Genomic DNA, 25,179 nt, shown 5'->3' with positions numbered 1-25,179 from the left:
AGAGAAGTAGGACACAGGGAAAACCAGGGTAGGAATGATGAGATAGAGCTGAGAGTAAAGTTAGTTCACAAAACAGATGCAGCAGGGTCCACGTTGTAGGCTGTAGATGGCAAAGCTTTGTGCCTGCGCTTTCTAGAAGACCATAGGAGGGTGCGTGAGAGTTTACTCGGCCATGGGAGCCGTGTAGAACAGCAAGTGTTCCTCCGATGGTGCTCTTCTTGGAGCTGACACCCAAGAGAAGTTTGTCCTAGAGGTTCTTCTGGAGAGGATGCAGAATACAGACTCCTCTGCTGTCAGCTGCTTCCGGGGAATGCACACCGTGGGGACGGAGGGCTGCGTCTCATGATGTCCCCCAGTGCCAGGCGGCGCATCACAGAAGGTGCAGTTTAGTTAAGCTTGTGGAGCAGCCGGGACATGAACCGGCGCCCTGATGGGATGCTGGAGCTACAGGCAGTTTGTTTACCTGCTACACCACAGCGCCAGCCCCATGAACTTTTAATTTTTAAGCCAGGCTTGCTGTGTTTCATCAGTAGGAATGGGGACAGCCTCCGGGACCCTAGGATGTCCTCAGCGAAGGCTGACGTGCAGTGGCTAAAAGTAATCCCTTATCCAGGATCTACTGGAAAAAGTGGGGGACGGAGGCCAGCAAGGTGTGGTGGTGAGGATGCTGCTTGGACCTCCGACATCCCACAGCATGGTGTTGCCAGGGTTCGAGTCCTGGCTCTACTAAGATTCCAGCTTCCTGCTGGGGCACACCCTGGGAGGCAGCAGGTGATGGCTCATGTCCTTGGGTTCCTGCCCCTCAAGTGAGAGACTGGAGGAAGTGTCTGCCTCCTGGCTTTAGTGTGGCCCAGCTCCAGGTGTTCTGGGCATTTGGAAACTGAACCAGTTGATGGTATATTTGTATTCTCTGTCTCTCCCCCTCTCTCCATCACTCTCTCCCTCCCTCTCCCTTCCTCCATCATCACTCTCCCTCTCTCCCTCCCTTCCTCCCCCCCCTCTCTCCCTCCATCATCACTCTCCCTCTCTCCATCACTTTCCCTCCCTCCCTCCCTCCCTTTTCCTCTTTCCTCCCCTTACCCTTCTACCTTTCTCCCTTCTGGCTGTTTCCATCTCTCTGCCTTTCAACTAAATTAAAAAGAAAAAAAGTGGAGAAAACCCCAAACTTGCCTCCCCCTCCCAAAACAACCTGGCAGATGGAATATTGGCTCCGAAAAACGGCTTCTCAAACTGGATGGCTCCGTGCCCTGGCTGTGCCTATGGATGCCACCTGTGCCACACGAAGCCTGGGGAGCCCTGGGGACTCCCCTGGCCTCCCTCTGTTATCACTCCCTGGGATTCATCAGCAGCTGCCACAGCCACCCCATCTTCTGGGGCATGGAAGCCCAGAGGCCACAGGCATCCAATAAGGCTGCCTCCCACAAGTTCCAATTCGGGAACAAGCAAAATGCAGCCTTCGAGCGAGTTGGTGTCTGGACCTGCCTTCTCTCTCCACAGTCTGGCTTTCAGGAGGCTCACAGCCCTGAACAGGGGATGGAGTGAGCTCATTAATGATCTCTGGAGCTGCTTTCTCCTTCCCTGGGGGAAAAACGCTTATGGCGTAGCCTAAGGAAATGAAGATGCAGTTTTAATGGAGCATGGAGAACATTGCTTTCCTGTTTTCCAAATAATGTCCCATGAACACAGATACCAGTTTATAAGGTGAGAGGTGTGAGACACAGCCCCCACCCCCACCCCATAGGCAGGCAGTCATACTCCCAACAGTCGCTTAAAGTGCTGTAGGCCCAGATACACGTGTTTCCTGTAGTTGTCTGGCTTGCCTGTAAGGAATTCCACGCTGTGACCTGTTTTCAAGGCACACAAGTTTCTCACAATTCTTGATTTTCTTGTTGATCTGTTGCATGAGTCCTTGTTCAACACACTTGGTATTTTTGGTGTTTGGGTGAAGTTTGTTTTGAAATTCAAGGTCCCTTTGAAGTAGCAAAGAGACGTGGGTACTTCAAAAAGGTTGTGAAAAACGGAATTAAAAGTTGTTTCTTTTCCTGCAAAAAAAAAAAAATTGAGATACATGCATGATAGGATTTTCCCACAAACTTTTTAAAGATTCCTTGTACTCATAGAAAGAACTTAATATCACCAAATGGGTCACAGAAGCAGGTGATGTAAAAATTGAGAGAGTGTCAGACATTGCTGATTTCTGTGCAAGGACTTGGCACCCTCTCCAAATCTCTGCCTGGAATACTGTTCTCCCTTTCTTCCTTAGAGCTGCATGGCCATTACACTTGGAATCTCTGTTCAAACATCACTTCCATTGGGAATCCTTCCCTCACCCCTGACCCCTCCCATTCATGGGCTGCTAGACACACACACACACACACACACACACACACACAGAGGTATCATTGCCATCCTTGTCAGCATTGTCGTCATCATCATCCCGGCACATAAACCACCATAAAAGTTGCTGCATAGTTTCCGTGCCCCCCCTCCACCCGGGGACTGGCCAGGCAAGGCGGAGCCAGCCAGGTTCACTGGACACAGCAGCACCAGCTCATGGGCACGTGAGCAGTGCCACCCACGGTGGGAACTCAGTGAGTAGTTTGTGAATGAAACAGAGTGAATTTGAAAGCTTTTCTGGGTACAGAGGCTCACCTGCCTGAACCCCTTAACCAAGTGTTACAACGCATGCGTTTGGCAAAGTGCATGGCAAATGGTGAAAATTCATGTGTAGAAAAAGCAGCCAGGCCGAGAGCTGTTGCTTTCCTGCGCCGTCTTCGCCTCGCCTCTGGGGTGATTTTATTTTATTTATTTTTTATTTCTTTATTTGACAGAGTTAGACAGAGAGAGAGAGAGAGATAGAGAGAAAGGTCTTCCTTCCATTGGTTCACACCCCCAAATGGCCGCTATTGCTGGCGCTGCGCCAATCTGAAGCCAGGAGCCAGGTGCTTCCTCCTGGTCTCCCATGGGGTGCAGGGCCCAAGCACTTGGGCCATCCTCCACTGCCGTCCCGGGCCACTGCAGAGAGCTGGCCTGGAAGAGGAGCAACCAGGACTAGAACCCGGCACCCATATGGGATGCTGGCGCCACAGGCAGAGGGTTAACCAAGTGAGCCACGGCGCTGGCCCCTGGGGTGATTTTAGAAATGAGCCACATGACGCTAGCAGGAGGGTCCTCATCTTGCGGTTCTGGCTTTCACGCAGGTGTCGGGTGATATATCAGAGACTGATGGCAGCAACGAGGGTCAGCGCCCCTGGACGGGCCCGGACGCCACGGAGGAGATGCTCAGAAACAGGCTATACGAGTTAGCGATGAAAATGAGTGAAAAAGAGACTTCCTCCGGGGAGGACCAGGAGTCTGAGCCCAGGACAGAGTCCGAGACCCAGAAGGAAAGTCTGTCTTCCGAGGAGAACAGCCGGAGTGTCCAGGAAGAGCTTAAGAAGGTAGGGACCGCCAAACCGCGGACAGAGGGCTCGGGGCTGCAGCTGGGGCACGGGGGAAATGTGCTGTGTCTGTGCAGAGATGCTGACCCCCAAAGAGCTCTCTGTGGAGAGCCATCCGGGAGGTGGGAGAGCCCAAGGGAACCCTCTTGATTGGCGCTGGGGGTACCCTGCGGAAAACAGCACCACGTGTCCCTGCAAAGTCTCCCAAGAGCATCAGAGCCACCTCTCGGCTCTAAGTGTGTAACTCAGTGCCCCAATCATTCTCATTGGTTTAAAAAAAAACAACACTGTTTGTCACCCCAGCCTCCCCCTAAGCAATCCTTCCCATGGAATTTGATCAGGTCAGCAAAGCCTCTTTTAATCCACAGTGGAGCCTTTGTGTTGAAAGCCGCCTTTTGGATAGTTTGTGTCTCTGGTATTAGATGTGTGTGTGTGTGTGTGTGTGTGTGTGTGTGTTGTAGTCTTGGAATCCTTTCCCAATCCAAGTGCCTATGGAATCCCAGTGTTGCAATCTGCTGCTGTCAGGTCCCCCAAGCCCCATCCATTGCCCTGTCCGACGCTCCTCCTCCACTGCCCCTGCCCCAGCCAGCCGCTGAGTTCCAAGGGACCCGGAAGAAAGGGATGCAAGACTCCCTCCAGAGTGAGTGCTCTGCCCACTGCCCAGGCGTGCATGTGGGTTCTCTCCACAGCTTCTCAAAGCACATTCATGCCAGACTTGTCCACTGTAGAGTCAAGATATCCCTGCCTGTCTCCAAGGAAAGAGAAGAAACTAACATTTGTAGAGTATCTCTTTCATGCCTGGTGCTTAGCATGTGTTAATGAGCTCATTACATAACCCTTTGGAATAGACACAGCCCATTTTTCAGATGAGGAAAACTGAGGTCGAGTCAGGAAGGTAGTTACACAAAGGCCACAGCCAGCAAGTTTCAGTGCTGAGGCTGCCTCTCAGCCATGCTTGTCCTCAGGTCCCAGGCGATGACAAGGAACCATCAGCTCTGCAGTTTGGGGACCATTTAGCCTGCTAACATCTCCGTTTCTGTGCACCTGTGATGCAGTCAGAATGAAATAGTCCATTTCATCTTTGGAATGAGGATTCTGGCAAGGAAGTCCCTTCTAGGTCTGTTCCCTGTCCTGTGTGAGTGCTGTAGAAGCTAACAAGTTGCTGGTGACCTAGCTGTGTGGGTGAATGAGCCCCCTTTCTCTGGTGAGTGGCTGGGCTGGGGTACCGTGGAGCCAGGCCAACCCCACCATGGCCACCAGTGGTCCAGCAGAGGCCCCTGGGGACGTGGGGGCTGTCACTCATGACTGAGTCCCTGAAGCCTCCACCGTTCACCCATCCTCAGGCCAGTCCATAGCCACTGTGTCCTTACCCATGAGTCTTCGTCCGGGCAGGTGTGTGGGTTGAAGAGTGGAGCCTGGTCTGCACGGGCAGCCCCTCCCTGGGAGGTGGGTCCTCACCTGGTGCCTCCTTGATGGTAAGGGGCTCTGATCCTCTCTGTAGTTGAAGATGCCACAGCACAGTCACCTCTTCATGCCAGAGGCGGCAACCAGATGCTACCTGAAGGAGATCACGATCTCTCTCCCTGTGGCTCTGTGTCCTGCTGCCGACTCGCGCTGCACCAGCGGCATGCCGGGGCACAATGAGCCGTGACTCCCACCCCTCATCAGGCTCCAGGGACCAACCTCCTGGAGGCACGGCCACCTGCCAGTGCTGTGCCTTCCCGGGCAGAATGCAAGCAGGGCAATGGGGAGGCATGGGGGCAAAAGCCAGGGAACTCGGCCACACACCTGCATCCCTTCCCTGCCCTTGCTGAGCGGGAAAATAGGGGAGTCAGCTTTACCCAGACTCCTCGGTGTGTCAGCTCCTTCCCAAAGTAGCCTCTCAGCCCACCCTAAATCAATGAATTCAGTATTCCATCAGATATCATTGTTGGCGTGCAATTCATGCAGCAAACAAAAAGATGATTAATTTTCCCCATCAGGCCTGGACTGCTCTGGGTAAAGGAAAACAAATATGGGTTTACATGTTGAGTAGTATTTGAAAGAAGGAGGGTATGGAGATAGGTTTCAGGATTAGACTGGATTTGAAATACAGTCATGGCCGGCGCCGCGGCTCACTAGGCTAATCCTCCACCTTGCGGCGCCGGCACACGGGGTTCTAGTCCCGGTCGGGGCACCAGATTCTGTCCTGGTTGCCCCTCTTCCAGGCCAGCTCTCTGCTGTGGCCAGGGAGTGCAGTGAAGGATGGCCCAAGTGCTTGGGCCCTGCACCCCACGGGAGACCAGGATAAATACCTGGCTCCTGCCATCAGATCAGTGCGGTGCGCCGGCTGCAACACGCCGGCTGTGGCAGCCACTGGAGGGTGAACCAACGGCAAAGGAAGACCTTTCTCTCTGTCTCTCTCTCTCTCACTGTCCACTCTGCCTGTCAAAAAAAAAAAAAAAAAAAGGAAAGGAAAGGAAAGGAAAGGAAGGGAAAGGAAAGAAAAGGAAGGGAAAGGAAGGAAGGAAGGAAGGAAGGAAGGAAGGAAGGAAGGAAGGAAGGAAGGAACAAACAAACACAGTCATGAGCTTTGCCAGCTCTGTCTTAGCTCCTTGCCTCTCCTTAGAACAAGCCAGCGCCGTGTGTGGCTCCAACTCACTTTCTGACTTGTCTGCCTGGCCCTCCACATGCTTCTCGGCCGCTCCCGTCCCTCTGGGCTCAGCTGCTCTCGGCTTGCTCTCGGCTGGTGGACACACCCGTGTCTGTCAGTTTTTTCAAACTGATCTCAGGGACCTAGCACAGATTTTCAGTGTTGACTGGGTAGACACATCCTGGCCTCTTTTGTGAAATGGAGATCACCATAGCCCCTCATGGAGTTGTGAGGTGTGAATTGTGCATGGGGTTTAGCACACGCTTGAAGCCCAGCGGTAAGGAATTACTAGATCCTTTGGAACAAGCTCAGGGCAAAAACTCCACTGCCATGATAGCGCATCCACCTGCAGGGATACTGAAGGAGCAGTTACCTCGGTGTCGGTTTCTAGTCCATGTTTGCAAGACTGAGCGTGGTCTAACCACCTTGCTTGCTTCCTCGTGCTATGCAGAATGTGTGAGTAAATGGGTAAAACTCTGCATTGAAACATCTGAGTTCCCATTGTCAGGATCAGAGTAACTGGCTTCCCTCATGATCCATCACCAGTAGTATCTACAACACACACACACACACACACACACACAGTGGGGAGTGGATCTCAGCCCATGTGACTGTCCCAGCTTCTGTCAATGCTCCACCAGCCAACAGTCACCTGCCCTAGACTTCCTCAGGCAGCAGGAGCACCATTTCCTGTGCAGCAGGCAGGAAGGAGGTGCCAGAGAAATGCCACTCCCCGGAGCAGCCCTAGCCAGTGACCGATGGGAGGCACAAACACATTCCAGCTCCTCTACCCTGAGTTGGGGCGCTGACTCCAACTTGCAGGCTCCCAAGTTGCCCAGTGGACTTAGCGCCGGGCACCCTCTGTGGTACGTTGCTTGATGAGGCAGTCTTTCTGACTTCTCTCTCTCTCTCTCTCTCATGTTCCATTTCCTGGGACCGCATCCCAAATAAACCACCTGCACTCAAATTCTTGTCTCAGGCTTGGCTCCTGGGGGAGCCCAGCCTAATGCGGTGGCCACACAGGAGAAATGCAGAATCCCCAGTTCACAGCCTTTACTCCAGCATTGTGAGGAAGGCCGCTCATTTCCCTTCTCTTACCTTGCACAGAGGAACAGCAGAGCCTGGCTTCTCAGGACCCCCCACCTCCCCCACTGGGCCTCTCCCTGAGAACCGAAGCAGAGCAATGGGCACACTTGTCACCATAAACACGGTGACCCGTGTCAGTGGCACTTGGGTGTCCCTGGTATAACTTCTTATGCAGAAGCATTTTAGAAACATCTTTTCTTGGCTGGAGTCAGGCCCTTCCTATAGGCAGGCCTATCCCTACAGTTAGGTTAGATGGCTCACCTTGGCTGCAGGTTGGGGCCCAATGATGGTGTAACAGTGATGACTGGCGTCTGGATTTTAAGTAGCTGAAGCATGGGTTTGTAAAGCTGGGACCAGTCTAAAAACCTCTTGAGAACAAGATGCCCTAAGGGCCACACTCCTGGAAGTAACAGCTTTGTTCCATCAGCCTCAAAGGTCAGCTTTCCAAACCATGTGCTCCCCAGAGCCTGGGAATGGACACTCGTCTCTCCTCCACCTCTGTGCAGGTAGCCATGCGACAGTTCTAGAAGCAAGTCCTGGATGAAGTGATTCTTGTGGGTGTGTTCTCCTAGGGATGCAGGTGCTACATTTCCCAAAGAGGGATGCATAGAAGTGGGGCAAGAACTCCTGGTCTGAGAGGGAGACTGTGTGCAGGGGCCAGGTCTCCCACAAATCCTCTGATCTTTCCAGGGCTGGAGCAGAAATCCCCCAGGTCCCTTCTGCCTCCACAGTTCATGGTTCTAGATATCCAGTGTGTCAGACAGGTTTTTGTTTCCTGATATAAGCATCAGTCACACTGCTGTTGACATGACAGAAGATGTCCTCTATGTCAATCATTGGGGTCTTGAGTATTTACTGAAAGCCAGATTCTTGCATTAGAGTCAAATTTGGACATTCACATGTCATGAAGCATTGTCATTTAAGGGGTCTTCATTCATTAATTATGACAAACAGCTGAGTCATTGTGATTTGTTTTCACAAAGAAATCATAGACAGCAAACATCTCCCATACTTAGATCTTCCTAGTGGCTGGCGCCACGGCTCAATAGGCTAATCCTCCGCCTGTGGTGCCGGCACACCAGGTTCTAGTTCCAGTCTGGGCGCCGGATTCTGTCCCGGTTGCTCCTCTTCCAGTCCAGCTCTCTGCTGTGGCCCGGGAGGGCAGTGGAGGATGGCCCAAGTGCTTGGGCCCCTGCACCTGCATGGGAGACCAGGAGAAGCACCTGCTCCTGGCTTCAGATTAGCGCGGTGCGCCAGCCGGTGCGGCCATTGTGGGGTGAACCAATGGAAAAGGAAGACCTTTCTCTCTGTCTCTCTCTCTCACTGTCCACTCTGCCTGTCCAAAAAAAAAAGAACTTCCTAGAATCATTTTCCTCCAAGTATTGTGACTTCTCTAAACTGATACACATCTTTCTCCCGCAAATAACAAACTAATTTGTGCATCTTCTGATGGCTTCTCTCAAAATGCCAAAGTCACAATCAAGGTCAATGTCAAGGAGACAGAATTATTGACTGTTCTTAAGAAAATCCAGGGCCACGGACTTCTCACATTTCATGCGCTTGTGAAAAAAAAAAAATTGTGGATGTCACCGTGTTCACATAAGTGTTCTTTGTGTCCCAGCTCGTATAGTAACTCACCTGTCACCTGCAGGTGCCGTCTCAAGTAGGCTGTTATTCCAGAAAGCTGTCTTCATCTTTGCCTGGTGGTAGAGTGAATACAGTGCTAGGTCCTGAGTTAAGGCTTCTAAGCTACTCAGACTTCAGTGTGTCTCATGACTGCTGCCCTGGGGAAAGAGCCGCGGTCGAGTAGTTGGAGCTCCAGCTCGTAGTCACGGTGCTGGGACATGCCCACACTGCCATCATGCATGCCCAGGCCTACGTGCGCTGCTCGTGGGGAAGGGCCCGGAACCCCAGTGAAAGGCGAGGAGCAGGGGGAGGAGGCGTTACTCCCAACCCCAGCAGTAGAATCAGACAGAGCATGGTAGGATTCCAGGGAGAGAAGCTTGTAGAAAGTGGTGAGTAGAAAGGTGTCAAAGTCCAGGCACTGGCTCAGAGCTCGTGCCTCCAAGCCCAAAGGTAAGATGCCCTGGGGAGGTGGGAGTGGAGAGAATGGGGAGGTGAGCATGAGGAAGTGCTGTGTGCCGGAACCTCACAGGATCAGCACGATTGGGCTCCAGGTGGAGAGACTATGAAAACAAAAGAAATGCACACTCACACGTCTGTGCACACTCACTCAACATACTTCAAAAGTTCATGGAAAATGGAATTAAGTGGAATTTTAAAATAACTATTTTGGTGCAAGAAAAATTCAAATCCATGCATAGTTTTTTCATAACATGCCTTCCCATGATTTTTTTTTAAATAAAAAAACCCTAGTGTATATAAATATGCCAGTCTCTCCTATAAACATAAATTTCTAAATCCTAATAAATACTATCAAACCAAATTTTGGAATATTAAGAGAATCATGTGTCACAACTAGTGTGTTTCATTCTGAGAACAGAAAATGAAGTTAAGAACAGGAAGCCTCACTATTGGGATACATTGTTTAGTAAGTGCTGGAGGTGGGTTTTTTTTTTTTTAAGATTGATTGATTGATTTGAAAGTCATAGAGAGGCTGGTGCCGCAGCTCACTAGGCTAATCCTCCACCTTGCGACACCGGCACACCGGGTTCTAGTCCCGGTCGGGGCGCCAGATTCTGTCCCGGTTGCCCCTCTTCCAGGCCAGCTCTCTGCTGTGACCAGGGAGTGCAGTGGAGGATGGCCCAAGTGCTTGGGCCCTGCACCCCATGGGAGACCAGGATAGGTACCTGGCTCCTGCCATCGGATCAGCGCGGTGCACTGGCAGCAGCGCACCGGCACTGGCGGCCATTGGAGGGTGAACCAACGGCAAAGGAAGACCTTTCTCTCTGTCTCTCTCTCACTGTCTACTCTGCCTGTCAAAAAAAAAAAAAAAGAAAAGAAAGAAAATCATAGAGAAAGGGAGGGACAGAGAGAGAGAGAGGTCTTCCATCTGCTGGTTTACTCCCTAGATGGCCGCAATGGTCAGGGCTGGGCCAGGCCAAAGCCGGGAGCTTCATCTGGGTCTCCTGCTCAGAGAGCAGGGGCCCGAACACTTGGGCTCTCTTTTGCTGCTTTTCCCAGGCCATCAGCAGGAGCTGGATCCAAAGTGGAGCAGCCAGGACATGAACAGCAGCTTTACGCGCTATGCCACAATGCCAGCCCCAGAGGTGCTGTTGATCCCAAATGATGGCAGGAACACTGAGCACACATTTCACTAAAAAACAACAATCTCTCAGTAGACTGGCAAGATAATTCTATTGCATGATGAAAGGATGTCCTCAGGGAAACCCTAGGTTTTGTTTTGGTCTGATGAGAACTCATTTTAAACATCACGCATATCATAATATTTTACTATTGATAGAAGAAATACATGACAGGTGAATTTGTAAATGTTTTCACATAAATGTCTATTTTGTTTATCAAAATAGCCTGTACATATGTTTGAAAAAGAAACGCGTGGAGCTTGAAGATCTGTTTAAACTCTAGGTGAATACTCTGTAGTCATTTAGAAAACAGTGTTTGTAAAGAAGTGAACGAAACTGACTGCTGAAGGAGTGTAAGATCTGAAGAGATGACGGGAGAGATTGGCAAAGCGGTCAGAGAATTACTCCTCGGGAAGAAGCTAGTTCTGTGTGTCTTTGACAGAAAAGTCCATGGAATACTCACGGTACCAGCAATGACCATGCCATTGAAGTTGTCCTTAAACACTATGTGGGAAAAAAGATTAGGAAGCATGCCAGTTCATTATGTCTAATTAAAACCTTGGCATGAATATGACACAAAAATCAAGTACCACCAAACATTTATATATAAACTCACTGGTGAATAAGCATTGAAAAGTTCCCAACTGAGAGAGAGAGACAGAGAGAGAGAGAGACCTCGTATCCACTGGTTCACTCCCCCAATGGCCACGATGGCCAGGGCTGGGCCTATCTGAAGCCAGGAGCTGGGAGCTTCTTCTGGATCTCCCATGTGGGTGCAGGGGCCCAAGTACTTGGGCCATCTTCCGCTGCTTTCCCAGGCGCATTAGCTGGAAGCCGGATTCAGAAGTGGGACTCAAACTGGAGCCCATATGGGATGCCGACACTGCAGGCGGAGGCTTCACTCTGTGTGCCACAGTGCCGGACCCTAGGAAATCTGACGCTTTTATTATATTTACAGGATGAAGGGGGAAACATAGTTATTTCATGAAACTCTTAGCTTGATGTTTGACATAAAGTAGAAATTCATAAATAGTCATTGAAGAATGGATTCCAAAACAACGGCTGATCAGTTCAAGCCAGCACTTATGATGCAGCAGAAAGACAAAAACTCAGCTCCAGGGGCTGATATTCGTCTGTGAGCACTGGGACAGTCTGCGGCGCTGGGACATGGGGTTCTAGTCCTGGTTGGGGCACTGGATTCTGTCCTGGTTGCCCCTCTTCCAGGCCAGCTCTCTGCTGTGGCTCGGGAGTGCAGTGGAGGATGGCCCAAGTCCTTGGGCCCTGCACCCGCATGGGAGACCAGGAGAAGCACCTGGCTCCTGGCTTCAGATCAGCGCGGTATGTGGGCCACAGCGCGCCAGCCGCAGCGGCCATTGGAGGGTGAACCAACGGCCAAGGAGGACCTTTCTCTCTGTCTCTCTGTCTCTCACTGTCCACTCTGCCTGTCAATTAAAAAAAAAAAAAGTATAAAGAATGGAAATGATTTGGACAGAATTAGAGAATTCTTGGACTTGAGTGAAGCCCTTCCAAAGCCTAACAATCACCCTTATTCATGAAATAAAAAAAAAGATAACTTGTATTCCTTTTATCATTCAACTTGGGTCTGGCATCATCACCAGTACAATAAGTTACCAGTATTAGACGGCAGGAAACAAAATTAGGATGACTTCAGACTTTGGAAGTAAAATAACAAGATTACCTCAAAGGAGTATTGTAAATAATGAGTGTGTCAAGGTGAATCCTCATAAAAGAGTAGAGATGCAGAAGCAAGGAGTAACATCTCAGAGACGATAAAGGAAAAATCCTATTTGCAACAGCAACAAAAGTATATACAGTCCTGACATCCACTTGGCAGTCCCACCCCTACGTATTAACCACAGAGAAATGAAGTCTACAAATGCATACACAAAGCCCCAAAATGCATTAGACATGCTTGTAGCAGCTCCATTCATCATCACCAAAAGCCAGAAACAACCCAAATACTCATCTCTGCTGAGTGGACATACTGTGGTACATCTATACAATGAAATACCACTCGGCAATAGGAGGGAAGATAGACACGGTGAGGTCCATGAGTGCTGAATGAGAGACTCCAACGGTGACATGTGTCCACTTCCATGGCATTCTGGAAAAGGCAGCACTCTATAGGCAAGAAACAGCAGTGGCCGCAAGAAACTTAAGTGGGTGGGAGGTTAAGGGACATAATGGGATGTTCGTGGTGTGACAGAAATAGTCTGTCTTAATTCAGTGGTGGCAGCACAACTGTCTGCCCTTGTCAAAATTCCTGTCTGTAGGCCGGCACCGTGGCTCACCAGGCTAATCCTCCACCTGCGGCACCAGCACACCGGGTTCTAGTCCCAGTGGGGGCGCCGGATTCTGTCCCAGTTGCCCCTCTTCCAGGCCAGCTCTCTGCTGTGGCCCCGGGAGTGCAGTGGAGGATGGCCCAGGTGCTTGGGCCCTGTACCCCATGGGAGACCAGGAGAAGCACCTGGCTCCTGGCTTCGGATCAGCATGGTGCGCAGGCCCAGTGGCCATTGGAGGGTGAACCAACGGTAAAGGAAGACCTTTCTTTCTGTCTATTTCTCTCTCACTGTCTAACTCTGTCAAAAAAAAAATTCCTATCTATTTATAAAATTATTTCTAAAAATGGTAAAAAAAATAACCCTCATATAACAATGTGCCTTTAAAGGGCGAATTTTACTGTGTGTAACACATGCACACACACACACATATGGGAATATGTAAGATCTGAATAAATAAAATGAACTAACTTTGCTAAAAAGAAAACACATAGATTGAACAAGTGTAGACATATATATCCAGTGTGTAAATGGGAAAATTTCACACTTTCATATGTGTCAGCTTTCCCCCAGATTAACGCATGTATTTTGGAGAATTTCAGTCATCTTATTTAAGAGATTTTCTTGAAACTTGATGAAGATTTTTGAAACTTCATCTGGAAGAATACATGCATAAAATACAGACGAGAAAATTCAAGGCAGTCATGATAGCCAAGAGAACTTCAACCATAATAGCCATGGTGACAGCACTGGAATAAGCAAACAAATAAATGAAACACAGCAGAAAATAAAGAAACAGATAAAAATATAAGGTGATATGAGAACAGCATATTTAAGCAGAGAATATATAGCAAATATATTATTTAATAAATGATGTAGCACAATCATAATTTAGTGATTATGGCTGATCATTTGAGAAGAAGCCAAATGAGATCCCTACATTGTATCACATACAAGAATAAATTCTCAATGGTAGGAGTTTAAAATGCTAAGTGGGAAAAGCTGTACAATTACTAGAAGAAGTTATAGATGACTGGTAACATTAGGACAAGAAAGGCTAGAAATCTTAAAAGATGGAAATAAATGATTGCATACAATTAATAGCAGGTTTATAAAAATACCCATACCATTCAAAAGAAAGCAATAATTAAGAAGGCATGCTGCTTAAATATATGATGGTTAAAGGATTAATAACCTCCTAACACTGATAGATAAAGGACAGTGCAATAAACAGGCAGCTTATAAGACGGAAAAGGAGAATGGAAATGGTCAAAAAGTACGTGAAAAACAATTCAACTCCCATCATAATTTTATTTAACACCTCACTGAGAAGTTGGCACAATCATGTTTTTCCTCATTCAACAAATTTTTACTGAGTGTCTCAGTGTGCCCAGCACTATTAAAACACTGGGAAGTCAGCCATACCAGAGAAAAGTTGATCATTTGCTCAGTTAATAAGAATACAAATTTCCAAATAAGTGCAGAGCAGGCATGTAGGCCAGCAGTTAAGAGGCCCGTATCCCACATCAGAGCACTTGAGTTAACCCAGCTCTCGCTCCTGAGTCCAGCTCCCAGTGAGTGCAGACCCAAGGAGGCAGCAGTGGTGGTTCCTGCCACTGGGTTCCTGCCTCCCACGAGGAAGACCTCGAAGGCCTTGCTGTGTCGTGGCTGCAGCCCTGGCCCAGCCCCAGCCATCGTGGGCATTTAGTGGATGGGAGCCATGTCTCTGTCTCTCTGTATCTGTCCATCGCTCTTTCCCTGTCTCTTTCTCTTCTGTCTCTCAAATAAATAAATTGAAATACTGATAATCATAATGAGGTTCCACTTTTGCTGAGAAACTGGATGATGACAACAATAATCTATGTTGCTAAGAATTCAGGAAAACAGGCGACTAATGAACAGAAAATGGTGGGAGCACATGTTGGCACATCGCTAACTTGGCACACTGACGCAGTCTAAGTGTGGCGTACCCCTGGATCCAGAAGGTGTACTTTTACTGATTCATCCTAAGGAAAAACTGGGCAAGCAGCCAAGAGGGGAGTTCCCCAAACATGGTGTTTTTTATTGTAGGGGCATGTGGGAACAGTCTGAATAGTCAGCACTAAGGGGCGGGGAATGCGGGAGACAGATGGAGCGAAGGCTTTGGAAGAGCAAAGATACACTGGTTTAGATACCAGTAAGTGGGGAAATGGGATCGCAGGAAGCTGAGGCTTTGTTTTATGTTTGCTTTGGGGAGAGAGCATGGTAATAATACTGTATACTCTGTCTCTGTGCCTCCCTCCCTCTCTCTGAACTAGGAGCCAAGTGTGTCTTCGGAAAGGAAGGAGACAGTGGAACTGGAGTTTCAGGATTGTGGAGAGGATTAAAATAGCTGTTGCATAGAATGTGAAGAGAACAAAGTGGGGAAGTAGGGAAGACCCTCCCCCACCATTGCCAGGCAGCACCAAGGCCTAGACGAGGTCAGATCATGAACATTTAGCTGAAATATTAAGAGCCTGTAAAAGAATATGGCAAGCTGGACTGCGAATCAGTGCAAAATACAAAATCCATTCTATTCCAAGAAGAGGTCCATTGGTAGCAGATTCATTCATAATTTCCTATCACTCGGCATAACTCTGCAGTGCAGCTCAAGTGGTTCTGGGGTTTACATGAGATCTCCCCACTTCAGAAGTTCCTACTGTAGACATCAATTTCCTATGAACTAAAATTAGCATCTGAATCTCAGGCCAGATTGAGGGGGTGGGGTATCAAATAGAAACCTATCCCATCCACAGAGCAAAGAATGTGAAATTAAAATTTAGCAAGAAAACTGCTGAGCTGGAAAGATGCTGTAAAGAAGAATTCTTCCAAAATTGAGTTAGAAGTTTAATGTAATTCATGTCAAAATCCAGGCCAGACACTTTTAACTTCTCAAAAAGATTGCGAAAATCAAAATCATCTAATAGGATAAACAATCAAAAATAGTTTTGAGATGTTTAGGAAAAATTAAACAGGAATGGAGAGGACCCATCTATTAAGATATAACTTAGATGTTGTAGGGGCACTAGAATTAACTTTGTGAGATGTTGATACAGATGTATGATGGGGCATGATGGTCAAGGGGAGAACAGTGGGGACAGCAGGGCCCAGGCTGCAGCAAGCAGGGCCGAGTGACCCTTGCAGGAACTTCAGTGTTTCTTCTGGTGAGATAGGAAGTGCCCAAAAGAGTCTAAGGGGAACCTGCTGTTTGTCCAGATCCGCTGGGCTGTCTTGAGCTGGCTCCTTTCTGAGCACATGTGGGAGGTGATTTGTGTCACTGGACCCCTTTCAGAACCCAGCCCTGGTGGTGCCCTGGTTAGCACCAGCCATGGAGAAATGTTTCCAACAGGTGTCAGCACCTACAGCCTGAGAAACACCCAGTAGAGAAGAGCAAAGCAGATCCATGGCCATGACCACCTCTCAGGCCAAGAAAAGGGACTGTCGCCTGTTCTATGCCTGCCAGGGCAGATTCAGTCAAAGGTGATGGCCCCAGCAGCCCCGTCCCCTGCAACCCTCCCCACGCCCTGATGTGGCTCCATGTGGGTGGTCTAAATCAAACAATACTGGACACCACCGAGGAAGGGCAAGAAAATGACCCCAAGGGAACACCCAGACCATTGGGTTTAATTCCAGAACATAGCTGCCGGTAGTATACCATTCCATTTTTTTTTAGTCACCACTGTAAAAAGGGGAAAAATCTTACTCCTTTCATAACTGGCCTTGGCCACCAAGCCCTGTGTGGTTTCTCAACCTGAACCTTCTTAGAGGCCGGTTCTGCTCTTGTCCCTGTTCTGTGTGATTGCTTCGGTCTGTTACATATGCAAATCTATCTGGTTCCCGTTCCAATTTCTTGCCACGGCTCTGTGCCACTCTCTTTCATCAAATCACTCTTCAGGGACCCGAGTCTGTTGGTGGAGAAGGTATTTTGACGGGTTTTAGAAGCATCGCTGGAAGTGCCTTATGTCTCGTGAAGACCAGAACACATTCACATGGAATTTTTCTAGCAGATTTCTGTCAGCGATTTAGGAGGACAGATGGAGTTTCTTTTCTTACCTTTAAGAGGGAGGAAAAATACATGAAATCAGGGCTTCTGGACAAATTTGCTTGCTTGCTCTGGTGGACTGATGGAGGCATTGCACAAAGCCGAGACGGTGTCTGTAACGTGAGACAGAGAAGCATTGAGCAGACTGTGAAGTCTGCATTGGACTTAGAACACATTTCCTTACGAAGCACATTCTTTTTGCAGCCTGGTTGTCAGGGGCAACCGAGTCCTAGGTGGGCCTCGGAAGTACAGAACAGGACCTCCTTGCTGGACAGCTGGTGGCATGCTCTGTTGTGCAGCGTGGTCACAAGGCTTGCCAGATGGAGGGTTTCTTTCTGATGTCAGCGAGTTGGAGCTGCTGAATGGTGTGGGCTGCCTGTCCTGCAACCCTTCCCTTGCTGGTCTGTTGTCCACTGGTCGGATGCGTCCCTAAGTTTCCGGTTCATCATCGTGTTCTACAGTCCGTTGAGTCCAGGGAGTTTGCACCTGTGGAGAGGATGGTGGTGTGCCTGGGTTGGAGGGGAGGAGCATGAGTTTGGAGACCGAAGTCTCTGAGCTGGAATCCCAGCCCTGCCCCTTCTTCACGGACCCACAGTGTCTTCATCAGTAAAGATGGAATGAGAGGGAGCACATCCAGTCGTTGTGAGGTTTAAATGAAATTGCGAGACACCAGCAGTCTCCCCTGGAGCAGGGTGGAGCTGGCTTGCCTCCTTCCTCCGCTTTCCCTTCCTAAAGGCATCTCAGCGGTGGCATGGGGAGCTGGGACTCTCTGTTTATGAGCTGTTAAGAGCCTTCCCCACTCCATAATCAATTCTGCAACCCCTCCATTCATCCTTTTGGGATTCAGACAGACAAAGAGCTCCTGTTTGCTAGCTCACTTCCCAAACACCCACACAGAAGACCCTGGGGACGGGGACGTTTCTTTCCTCTCGTCTGGGTGTCCATTGCCCCCAGGGAGCTCCTAAGGAGGAGTGTCCACTTATCCCAGGGCTGAAAGGAGGCCCGGAGGTCCCCACCTTTTCACCAGCATCTTGATCTTGCTAAATCCAACAATGAAGATTGCATCCCTTCACCCCCTGCCCAGAAAGGATGGTATCAAAAATAGTAAATTCAAAATAAAAACTGAACAGATGAGTTAGACATTATCCCATCTTGGCATTCAGTAATCACCCAGGCTCCTGGGTTGTGAGAAAAGTAGCTTTGAAATATTTATGCTTGGCCGGCGTCCTGGCTCACTGGGCTAATCCTCTGCCTGCGGCGCCGGCACCCCGGGTTCTAGTCCCGGTCAGGGTGCCGGGTACTAGTCTCGGTTGCTCCTCTTCCAGTCCAGCTCTCTGCTGTGGCCCAGGAGGGCAGCAGAGGATGGCCCAGGTCCTTGGGCCCTGCACCTACATGGGAGACCAGGAGGAAGTACACAGCTGCTGACTTCAGATCGGCACAGCACCAGCCGTAGCGGCCATTAGGGGAATGAACCAAAGGAAGGAAGACCTTTCTCTCTGTCTCTCTCTCACTGTCTATAACTCTCTCTCTGTTTCTCTCTCTCTCAATAACTCTGCCTGGCAAAAAAAAAAAAAAAAAAAAAAAAAAATTATGCTTGGGGCCGGCGCTGTGGCTCACTAGGTTAATCCTCCGCCTGTGCTCCCGGCATCCCATGTGGGCGCCAGTTCTAGTCCCGGCTGCCCCTCTTCCAGTCCAGCTCTCTGCTGTGGCCCGGGAAGGCAGTGGAGGATGATCTAAGTGCTTGGGCCCTGCACCCGCATGGTAGACCAGGAGAAGCACCTGGATCCTGGCTTCGGATTGACACAGCGCAGCCATTGGAGGGGGCAGGGAGTGAACCAATGGAAGGAAGACCAGATCTCTGTCTCTCTCCCTCTCTCTCTCTCACTGTCTATAACTCTACCTGTCAAATAAATAAGTAAAAAAATCTTTTTTAAAAAAAGTTTATGCTTTTCCTTATTTCAGAAGCCTAATGAGCTCCTCCTTCCCTTCCTGTGTTAAATCTTCGTTAATGGTCTCAGTTCTTCCAGGACATCTCCTGGAAAGCACAGCGGTGGCTGCCATCTCCCACAGCCCCAGAGTTCTCTCCTTCCTGCTTCCAGAACATGGAACTTCCTATCCCACCTGTCACCCCCTTGGGCTCTCGTGACTTCTGGTTTAATACAAGGGCTGTTCAAGAATTTCATGGAAGTTGTGTATGATAAAAAAAAATACTACTTATTTATGGATTTCAAAAATTTTTGCACAAAATAAACTTATTTTGCAATTCCATTTTCCCATGAACTTGAAGTCCCCTCCTAGTTGCCGAGGCTTTCTCTTTGTGTCCTGTTCTCCCCCAGCCCCAGTGTGTTCCTTACGGGGCAGTCAGAATTATGAGTGTTGAGCACAGTTTTGTACTGGCAGGTGCACACCCTGGGTCCTTTAGGGGAAACCACATCACCTGTCCGAGCCTGAGTTCATCACTGTCAGCTAGAGGTCTCATGGTACCTACAGGGTTAAATGAAATAAGGCAAATAAAGTACTTACCCCAGAGCCTGGCATGTGGCTCCAGCCTAGTAAGGGACGGGTTCGGAAAACCCCAACAGCAGGAGCCTGCAGTGGCACCTCCTGGGCACCAGTGCAAAATGCAAATTCCGGAAGCTGTTTTCAGGGCACTGTGGGGCCCAGACCTGCCTGGCTGTGGGCTGCAGTGCCGCTGGCTCAGCATCTTTCCAACCCCAAAATCAGCTGCCAGCAGGGCTTGGTTGACCTCTCTGAGGTCCACAGCCTGCTGCTCACAGCTCAGCACAGGACGGGTCTCCTGCCCTCTGGTGGTTGTCTTCCTGACCCTCTTCTGTGTGCTGGGGACAGAGACCATGGGTCACTCAGGTCTGCATCCCCTGCAGAGCCTGGTACATAGGCTCTTCTGCTTCCTGAAGGCTGACGATGGAAGGTGGTTGGTGATGCTGGGGGGCCTGGCTTCTCCAGTGCCCCAGCTAAGCAATGCCAGGTCTTGTCTTTACTGCACTTCAGAGTGTATGGTTCAGTCAGCACCAGGGGCCTTGCTCTTTTTTTAGTTTCTCTCCTTAAAACAGCAAAATGATAGAATGGGGAGAATGGGAGAGAGAAAGACCTCTCTGTGTCTTTCTCCACACGTGCTTCTGTCTCCCTTTCTGCTGCTGTTGCTGCTCCTCCTCCCCCTCCTTCCTCTTTATCCCCTTCCTTCCTTCCTTCCTTCCTTCCTTCCTTCCTTCCTTCCTTCCTTCCTTCCTTCCTTCCTTCCTTCCTTCCTCTCCTCCTCCTCCTCCCTGCCCCCCCCCAGTATGTGCATGTGTGTACCAGGTTACTTACTGTCATTTCTTAGCACATTCTATATTCTATTATTATTATTATTGAGTTATAGACAAGGGGATGCAAAGAGATCTTCTATCCACTGGTTCACTCCCTAAATGACTGTAATGGGCTAGGCCAGGGCAAAGCCAGGAGCTTCACCCAGGTGGGTCTCCCATGTGGGTGCGGGGGCCCAAGGACTTGGGCCATCCTCCACTGCTTTTCCAGGTGCATTAGCAGGGAGCTGGATCAGAAACGCAGCAGCCGGGACTCAAATCAGTGCCCATAGGGGATGCCGGCGCTCAGGCAGTGGCTTTACCTGCCACACCACAGTGCCAGCCCCCAATCCATATTCTCATATGATATATTCCCTTTTTAGTGTTGAGTTATCCCTTTATGAAATTGTGGTGGTAGACAGTTGTAGATTGTGGTTGATTTTTAAAAGAAATATTTTTAGTTGGAAAAGGAAAAAGGAAGGGGATGGGAAACAAAGTTTAATTTTTTTGGTAAAGAACGGTCAAAAGCAATCTTCAAAACACCAAGTAGGCATGGCAAGATGACTGAAGAGCACAGGCCATAATGAGAGGCATCAAAGCCACCAGGCCTTCACCAATAATACGCCCACCTCCAGCTGGGACATTGGCCTGGAGAGCAAATTGGAGAAACTTGAGGCTGCAGCTCTGGACCCAGACTCTGTGAACCCCTGCCCCTTGCTGTCTGATAGAGTCCCCTCAGAGCCTCTTGAGCTAGGTAGTGCCATTTCCATTTCAAAGCCCAGGCCCTGAGCATTAAATTGGTTGCACAACATCATACAGGGAACATAACCCAGGTTTCCCAGGCTCGTGGGCCTGTGTGCAAATGAGATCAGTTAACATGGTCCCCAGTAGAAAACTACAAGTCCACAGCCACCCCCCATCACCCCGCCTCCTTCATTTCAGAATGTCCTCGGGGAGGGTCTTGCCATGCATCTGTGAATGGCCCTCCTGTAGGTGCCCACTGTCTGCAGCTGGCACAGCCCCTGGAGAACAGGCCTCCCCGTGCACCTGCTGCCCAGGCTCCCTGGGACCCAGCTCGCCCATGGGTCTTCTCAAGGTCGGGCTGGAGATCAGCAAGACCAGGGCTGATGGATGACTTCAGCAGGCCCAGGTCCTTTGGCCTTTATGAGCTCTTTTCTCCATAGAAATGTTTTTCAAAATTGCATTTTATCAGTGTTGCTGTAAATAAACCCATTCTCAGACCAAAAATTTCATTTGCTTTCTTGAAATTTCAAGAGAAATGAAAACATTTCCTGTACTCAAACAAGTGGTGCTCCTGGGCTGGATGCCTTCAGGAGACCCTTGGAAGACACTAAAACTGCTTTCCCAGGGCCACAGCCCCTCTCTGCTTCTTGACTGTCCTGTGGGTCCCCAGGCACACTGCTTACTTCTGTATGTCTCAGGAACCCCATTGCACTGCTGTCTACCTGTTTGTTTGCTTTTTTTTTTTTTTTTTTTGCTGAGATACAGGTTCGTGAATAGTCTTTGAGCTACAGCTAGAAAAATCTCAGACACCTGTCTGTGCCCCTTCATCCTCAAAGCCCTTAGTTCCCCATTAATTATCATGTGTGAAGCCACAGGGCTACCAAAGACCTGTGGCACAGCCCCTGCTCCTCACACAGCCACACACTGACCGTGTTGGGCCAGCAAGAAAGGCAGACACAAACACACACCCCTTGAAGGCGAGAGCTGGGGTAGGAATCTACTCTGTTTACTTCCACAGTGGTCCTATATTTTTAAAAAAAGATTTATTTATTTTAAAGGCAGAGTTGGAGGGACAGAGAGAGATCTTCCCTCCACTGGTTCACTCCCAAAATGGTGGCAACAGCCAGAGCTGGGCCAATGCACAGTCAGGAGTTTCTTCCAGGTCTCCTAATGCAGGTTGAGGGGCCCAAGCACTTGGGCTATCTTCCACTGCTTTCCCAGGTCATAGCAGGGATCTGTATGGGATTTGGAAAAGCTGGGACTTGAACTGGTGCCCATATGGGATGCTGGTGCTACAGGTGGTGACTTGACCCACTATGCCACAGCACCAGTCCCCATGGTACTTTCTATTAAGCCAGGCATCTCATGATTAGAACAGGCCCTTACTACTACTAAAATATCCTGAAGATATTTTAGCAAGGAACATTTGCATTTATCCCAACTCAAACCAAATGGCATTTCTTAATCTAACACAAAGCTTGATATGAATGATGATACAAGGAAAATCTCTGGAGCACTGGCAAGGATTGCTAATTGACAGATCCATTGCACGTTGAAAATGAAGGTGTTCTCTTCTCTGCAGTACTGGAGGCTCAGAGGCTCCTTGGCAACACTCAGCATTCTGTATGTCTTTTAAAAACAGATTGTAACGATTAAACGGGGTAAGAATTTGTAGGTAGCAACATGTTGTGTAGGCATGAGGGCAGGATAGAGAGGCGGCTAAGACTCAAGTCTGTGGATCATGGCGCAAAAAAGCAAAGTTTGCTTGACCCTGCCATCAGCAGACAGAGAGGGGCCAGAGATTGACCACAGAGATCCTGGCTTGGCCATCTTCTTTCTTGGGTGCAGTGACACAGCCTCTGTGGTGGGCCCCAACCTTGGAGTGGTAAACTGCTTTCTTAAAAGCCTGTTTCAGCCCTATTGTCAGGGACGAGTCGGGCCGGGTCTTCATCAGGTTTGATGCTCATGTCACCCCTTGGCTGATGAGTGATGGAGAAAGCTGCATGGTGGCTGAGAGGTGCCCGAGCAGGTGACCTTCCTGTCCCTCTGCACACTGGTCTGTTGGGGACTTTGACCACCGGGGGCTTCTCAGCACCTCTGTACCTCAAGTGGTGGAGTGGACTGTTTGTTCCAGTGCCAGTGGTTGTAGAGCTGACCTTAGGGATTTCGTGTTCCCCCTGGCACTGTGACCCTTGGGCTCTCAGAGGGGAGACCCAAAGTGTGGATGCATCAGGGCAAGCCCATCCCTTGGTAGATCAGCAACTCGGGCTTCAAGAGGGTTTCAAACAGTGGGAAATGCACATAATCTTTCATTCCATTTCTCCCTGAAGTTTTTAATGTATTTGAGAAGCAGAGCTACAGACAGAGAGGGAGAGACAGAGAAAGAGGTATGCTGTCTACTGGTTCACTCCCCAAATGGCCACAATGGCCGGAGTTGAGCCGATCCAGAGCTAGGAGCTTCCTCTGGGTCTCACATACAGGTGCATCTTCCACTGCCTTCCCAGACCATAGCAGAGAGCTGGATCAGAAGTGCAGCAATCAGGACAAGAATTAGCGCCCATATGGCATGCCAGCACCACAGGCAGAGGCTTAGTCGCCTACGCCACAGCACCTGCCCCTCCATGAACCTTGTAAAGCCCCCTCGTGCCCAGCGCCCTACTTGAGCTAAGGCTATTGGCACAGACTTGGCATTCTTAAAGAGAACTGTCCATGTATTTGGTACTTGATGAATTTGTTGTTTAATTCATACTTCCTTGATCACTAGATGATTCAGTTTTGTTACACAGGTTTACTGGCCATTTTCTTTCCATGATCCGTGGGCCCCTTGTCGCCAAGTATCTTTGCAGCCAAACTTGCAATTCTGTGACAGCACTCTGACCTCTGCTTTATCTGCTACCACAAACCCCTCATTTGATGTATCTTGTGATCAGTACCTGGAGAGATGCTGGAGACCACAGCAGAGCGCTCCCCCTCAGCTTCCCAACGGCTCTGCACCGTGCGGCTCAATCCTGCAATGAGAAGGAAAAAGGATCCTTTGGCTTTTCATTTCTCCCACATCCGGGGCTCCCTGCCAGCCACCTCTGAATCTCCACCGGCTTTTCATCTGAACAAAACCCTACCCAGTGCTAAAGATAGCTTTTGTGCAAAAACAAAGTTGGAGAAGGTGTTTTCTACTCTTCACTCTGGGCTGGGCAAGGAACAAGACATTTACATAGCAAGCAGTGTTAACACTGTAAGAAACCTGATGTCTGACTAAGCCAGTGAGTGCTGGAAGGATCAGGGAGGCCAGCCAATTAAATCATAATTATCTTGATTTCCAACAGGTGCGCTGACTATCCTCCCCCCCCCCCCATTCACAAACAGCTCTTTCCTAGGTTTTTGGATAATGTCTCGTGGATCCCAGTTTGCATTTCCCATTGGAGAACAAAATCTAGTTTTCATATATAATTTTTTTCCCAGTTATTTCCCCCCCAGCTGGAAGCTAAATCCCTTCTGCACGGGTCCCAGGTTTTTGTTTGTTTGCTTTATTTATTTATTTGAAAGGCAGTGTTACCTGTGGTGGGGCCGGGGCAGAGACAGAGACAGAGAGATGGATCTTCCACCCGCTGGTTTACTCCTCAAATGGCCGCACTGGCCAAAGTGGGGCTTATCTGAAGCCAGGAGCCAGGGGCTTCTTCCATGTTTCCCAATTGGGTGCAGGGACACAGGCAGTTCAGCTATGCTCTGCTGCTTTCCCAGGTGCATTAGCAGGAAGCTGGATTAGAAGTGGAGCAGCCAGGACTTGAACGGGTGCTCCTACGGGATGTGGGTGCCGTAGGCTGTGTGTGGTTTAATCTGCTATGCTGCAGTGCCAGCCCCAGCGCTCCAGGGTTTTTAACCAGACCACAGATTTGTAGTTGAAGCTGTGGTGCAGTCATCAGACCAGCTGCTAGGGACTCCTCCCTCCTGACTTTGGCAAATGCTGATGCCTGCACAGTATGCCAGTGTGTCAGGTGGCTGGGTAGAGTGAAAGTCAGCCCGGGAGGCCAGGGACTTCATCTGTCTCATTCACTGAGTTACCCCTGAACATGAAGCGAGAGCCTCCACACCACAGGCCCCAAATGAATATGTAGAGTGACTGCTGGGGACTGTAGAGACCTGGGAAGTACCCGTCTCACAGAGGGCTTCCTACCGCCCTCAGAACCACCACACACACACATAGCTTTGGGCAGTGTTTGGCTTCCAGCTTGCCCCTGCCACCAGTGGGTAGACAAGGCTGTGTGTAGAATGGAAGGGGGACTGCCAGCCCTTTGATGCTGTCTTCAGCTGGAGTTGGGATACGGCTCACTTCTTCTGTTTAAAGTGTCCCT

The 25,179-nt window shown here is 49.5% G+C and overlaps 1 protein-coding gene and 2 long non-coding RNA genes across 8 annotated transcripts in view; 1 reads left to right on the top strand and 2 right to left on the bottom strand.

The window, feature by feature from the left end:
- The window catches only part of MYRIP (myosin VIIA and Rab interacting protein), a 318,908-nt gene that overhangs the window by 273,882 nt on the left and 19,847 nt on the right, over window positions 1-25,179 (top strand). For all 3 annotated transcript variants that reach the window (XM_070051000.1, XM_008260267.4, XM_070050999.1), the window contains one exon: window positions 3,201-3,440. In XM_070051000.1, coding sequence (XP_069907101.1) covers window positions 3,201-3,440 — 240 coding nt within the window. The remainder of the gene's footprint in view (window positions 1-3,200; window positions 3,441-25,179) is intronic.
- LOC138844124 (uncharacterized) lies at window positions 1,611-19,999 on the bottom strand. The gene is made up of 2 exons (XR_011379593.1): window positions 8,797-19,999; window positions 1,611-2,042 (listed from the first exon to the last, which is right to left on the bottom strand). It is a non-coding gene; the product is annotated as an uncharacterized lncRNA (long non-coding RNA).
- LOC138844123 (uncharacterized) overlaps window positions 20,119-25,179 on the bottom strand; it is a 92,240-nt gene continuing 87,179 nt past the window's right edge. For all 4 annotated transcript variants that reach the window (XR_011379591.1, XR_011379590.1, XR_011379589.1 and 1 more), the window contains one exon: window positions 20,119-23,838. This is a non-coding gene — a long non-coding RNA (uncharacterized lncRNA). The remainder of the gene's footprint in view (window positions 23,839-25,179) is intronic.

The sequence above is a fragment of the Oryctolagus cuniculus genome, chromosome 10 (genome assembly GCF_964237555.1).
Source record: "Oryctolagus cuniculus chromosome 10, mOryCun1.1, whole genome shotgun sequence".
In the NCBI taxonomy this organism is placed as follows: domain Eukaryota; kingdom Metazoa; phylum Chordata; class Mammalia; order Lagomorpha; family Leporidae; genus Oryctolagus; species Oryctolagus cuniculus.
Note: the sequence above shows the minus strand (reverse complement) of the source record. Positions and strands in the feature narration are given on the sequence as shown.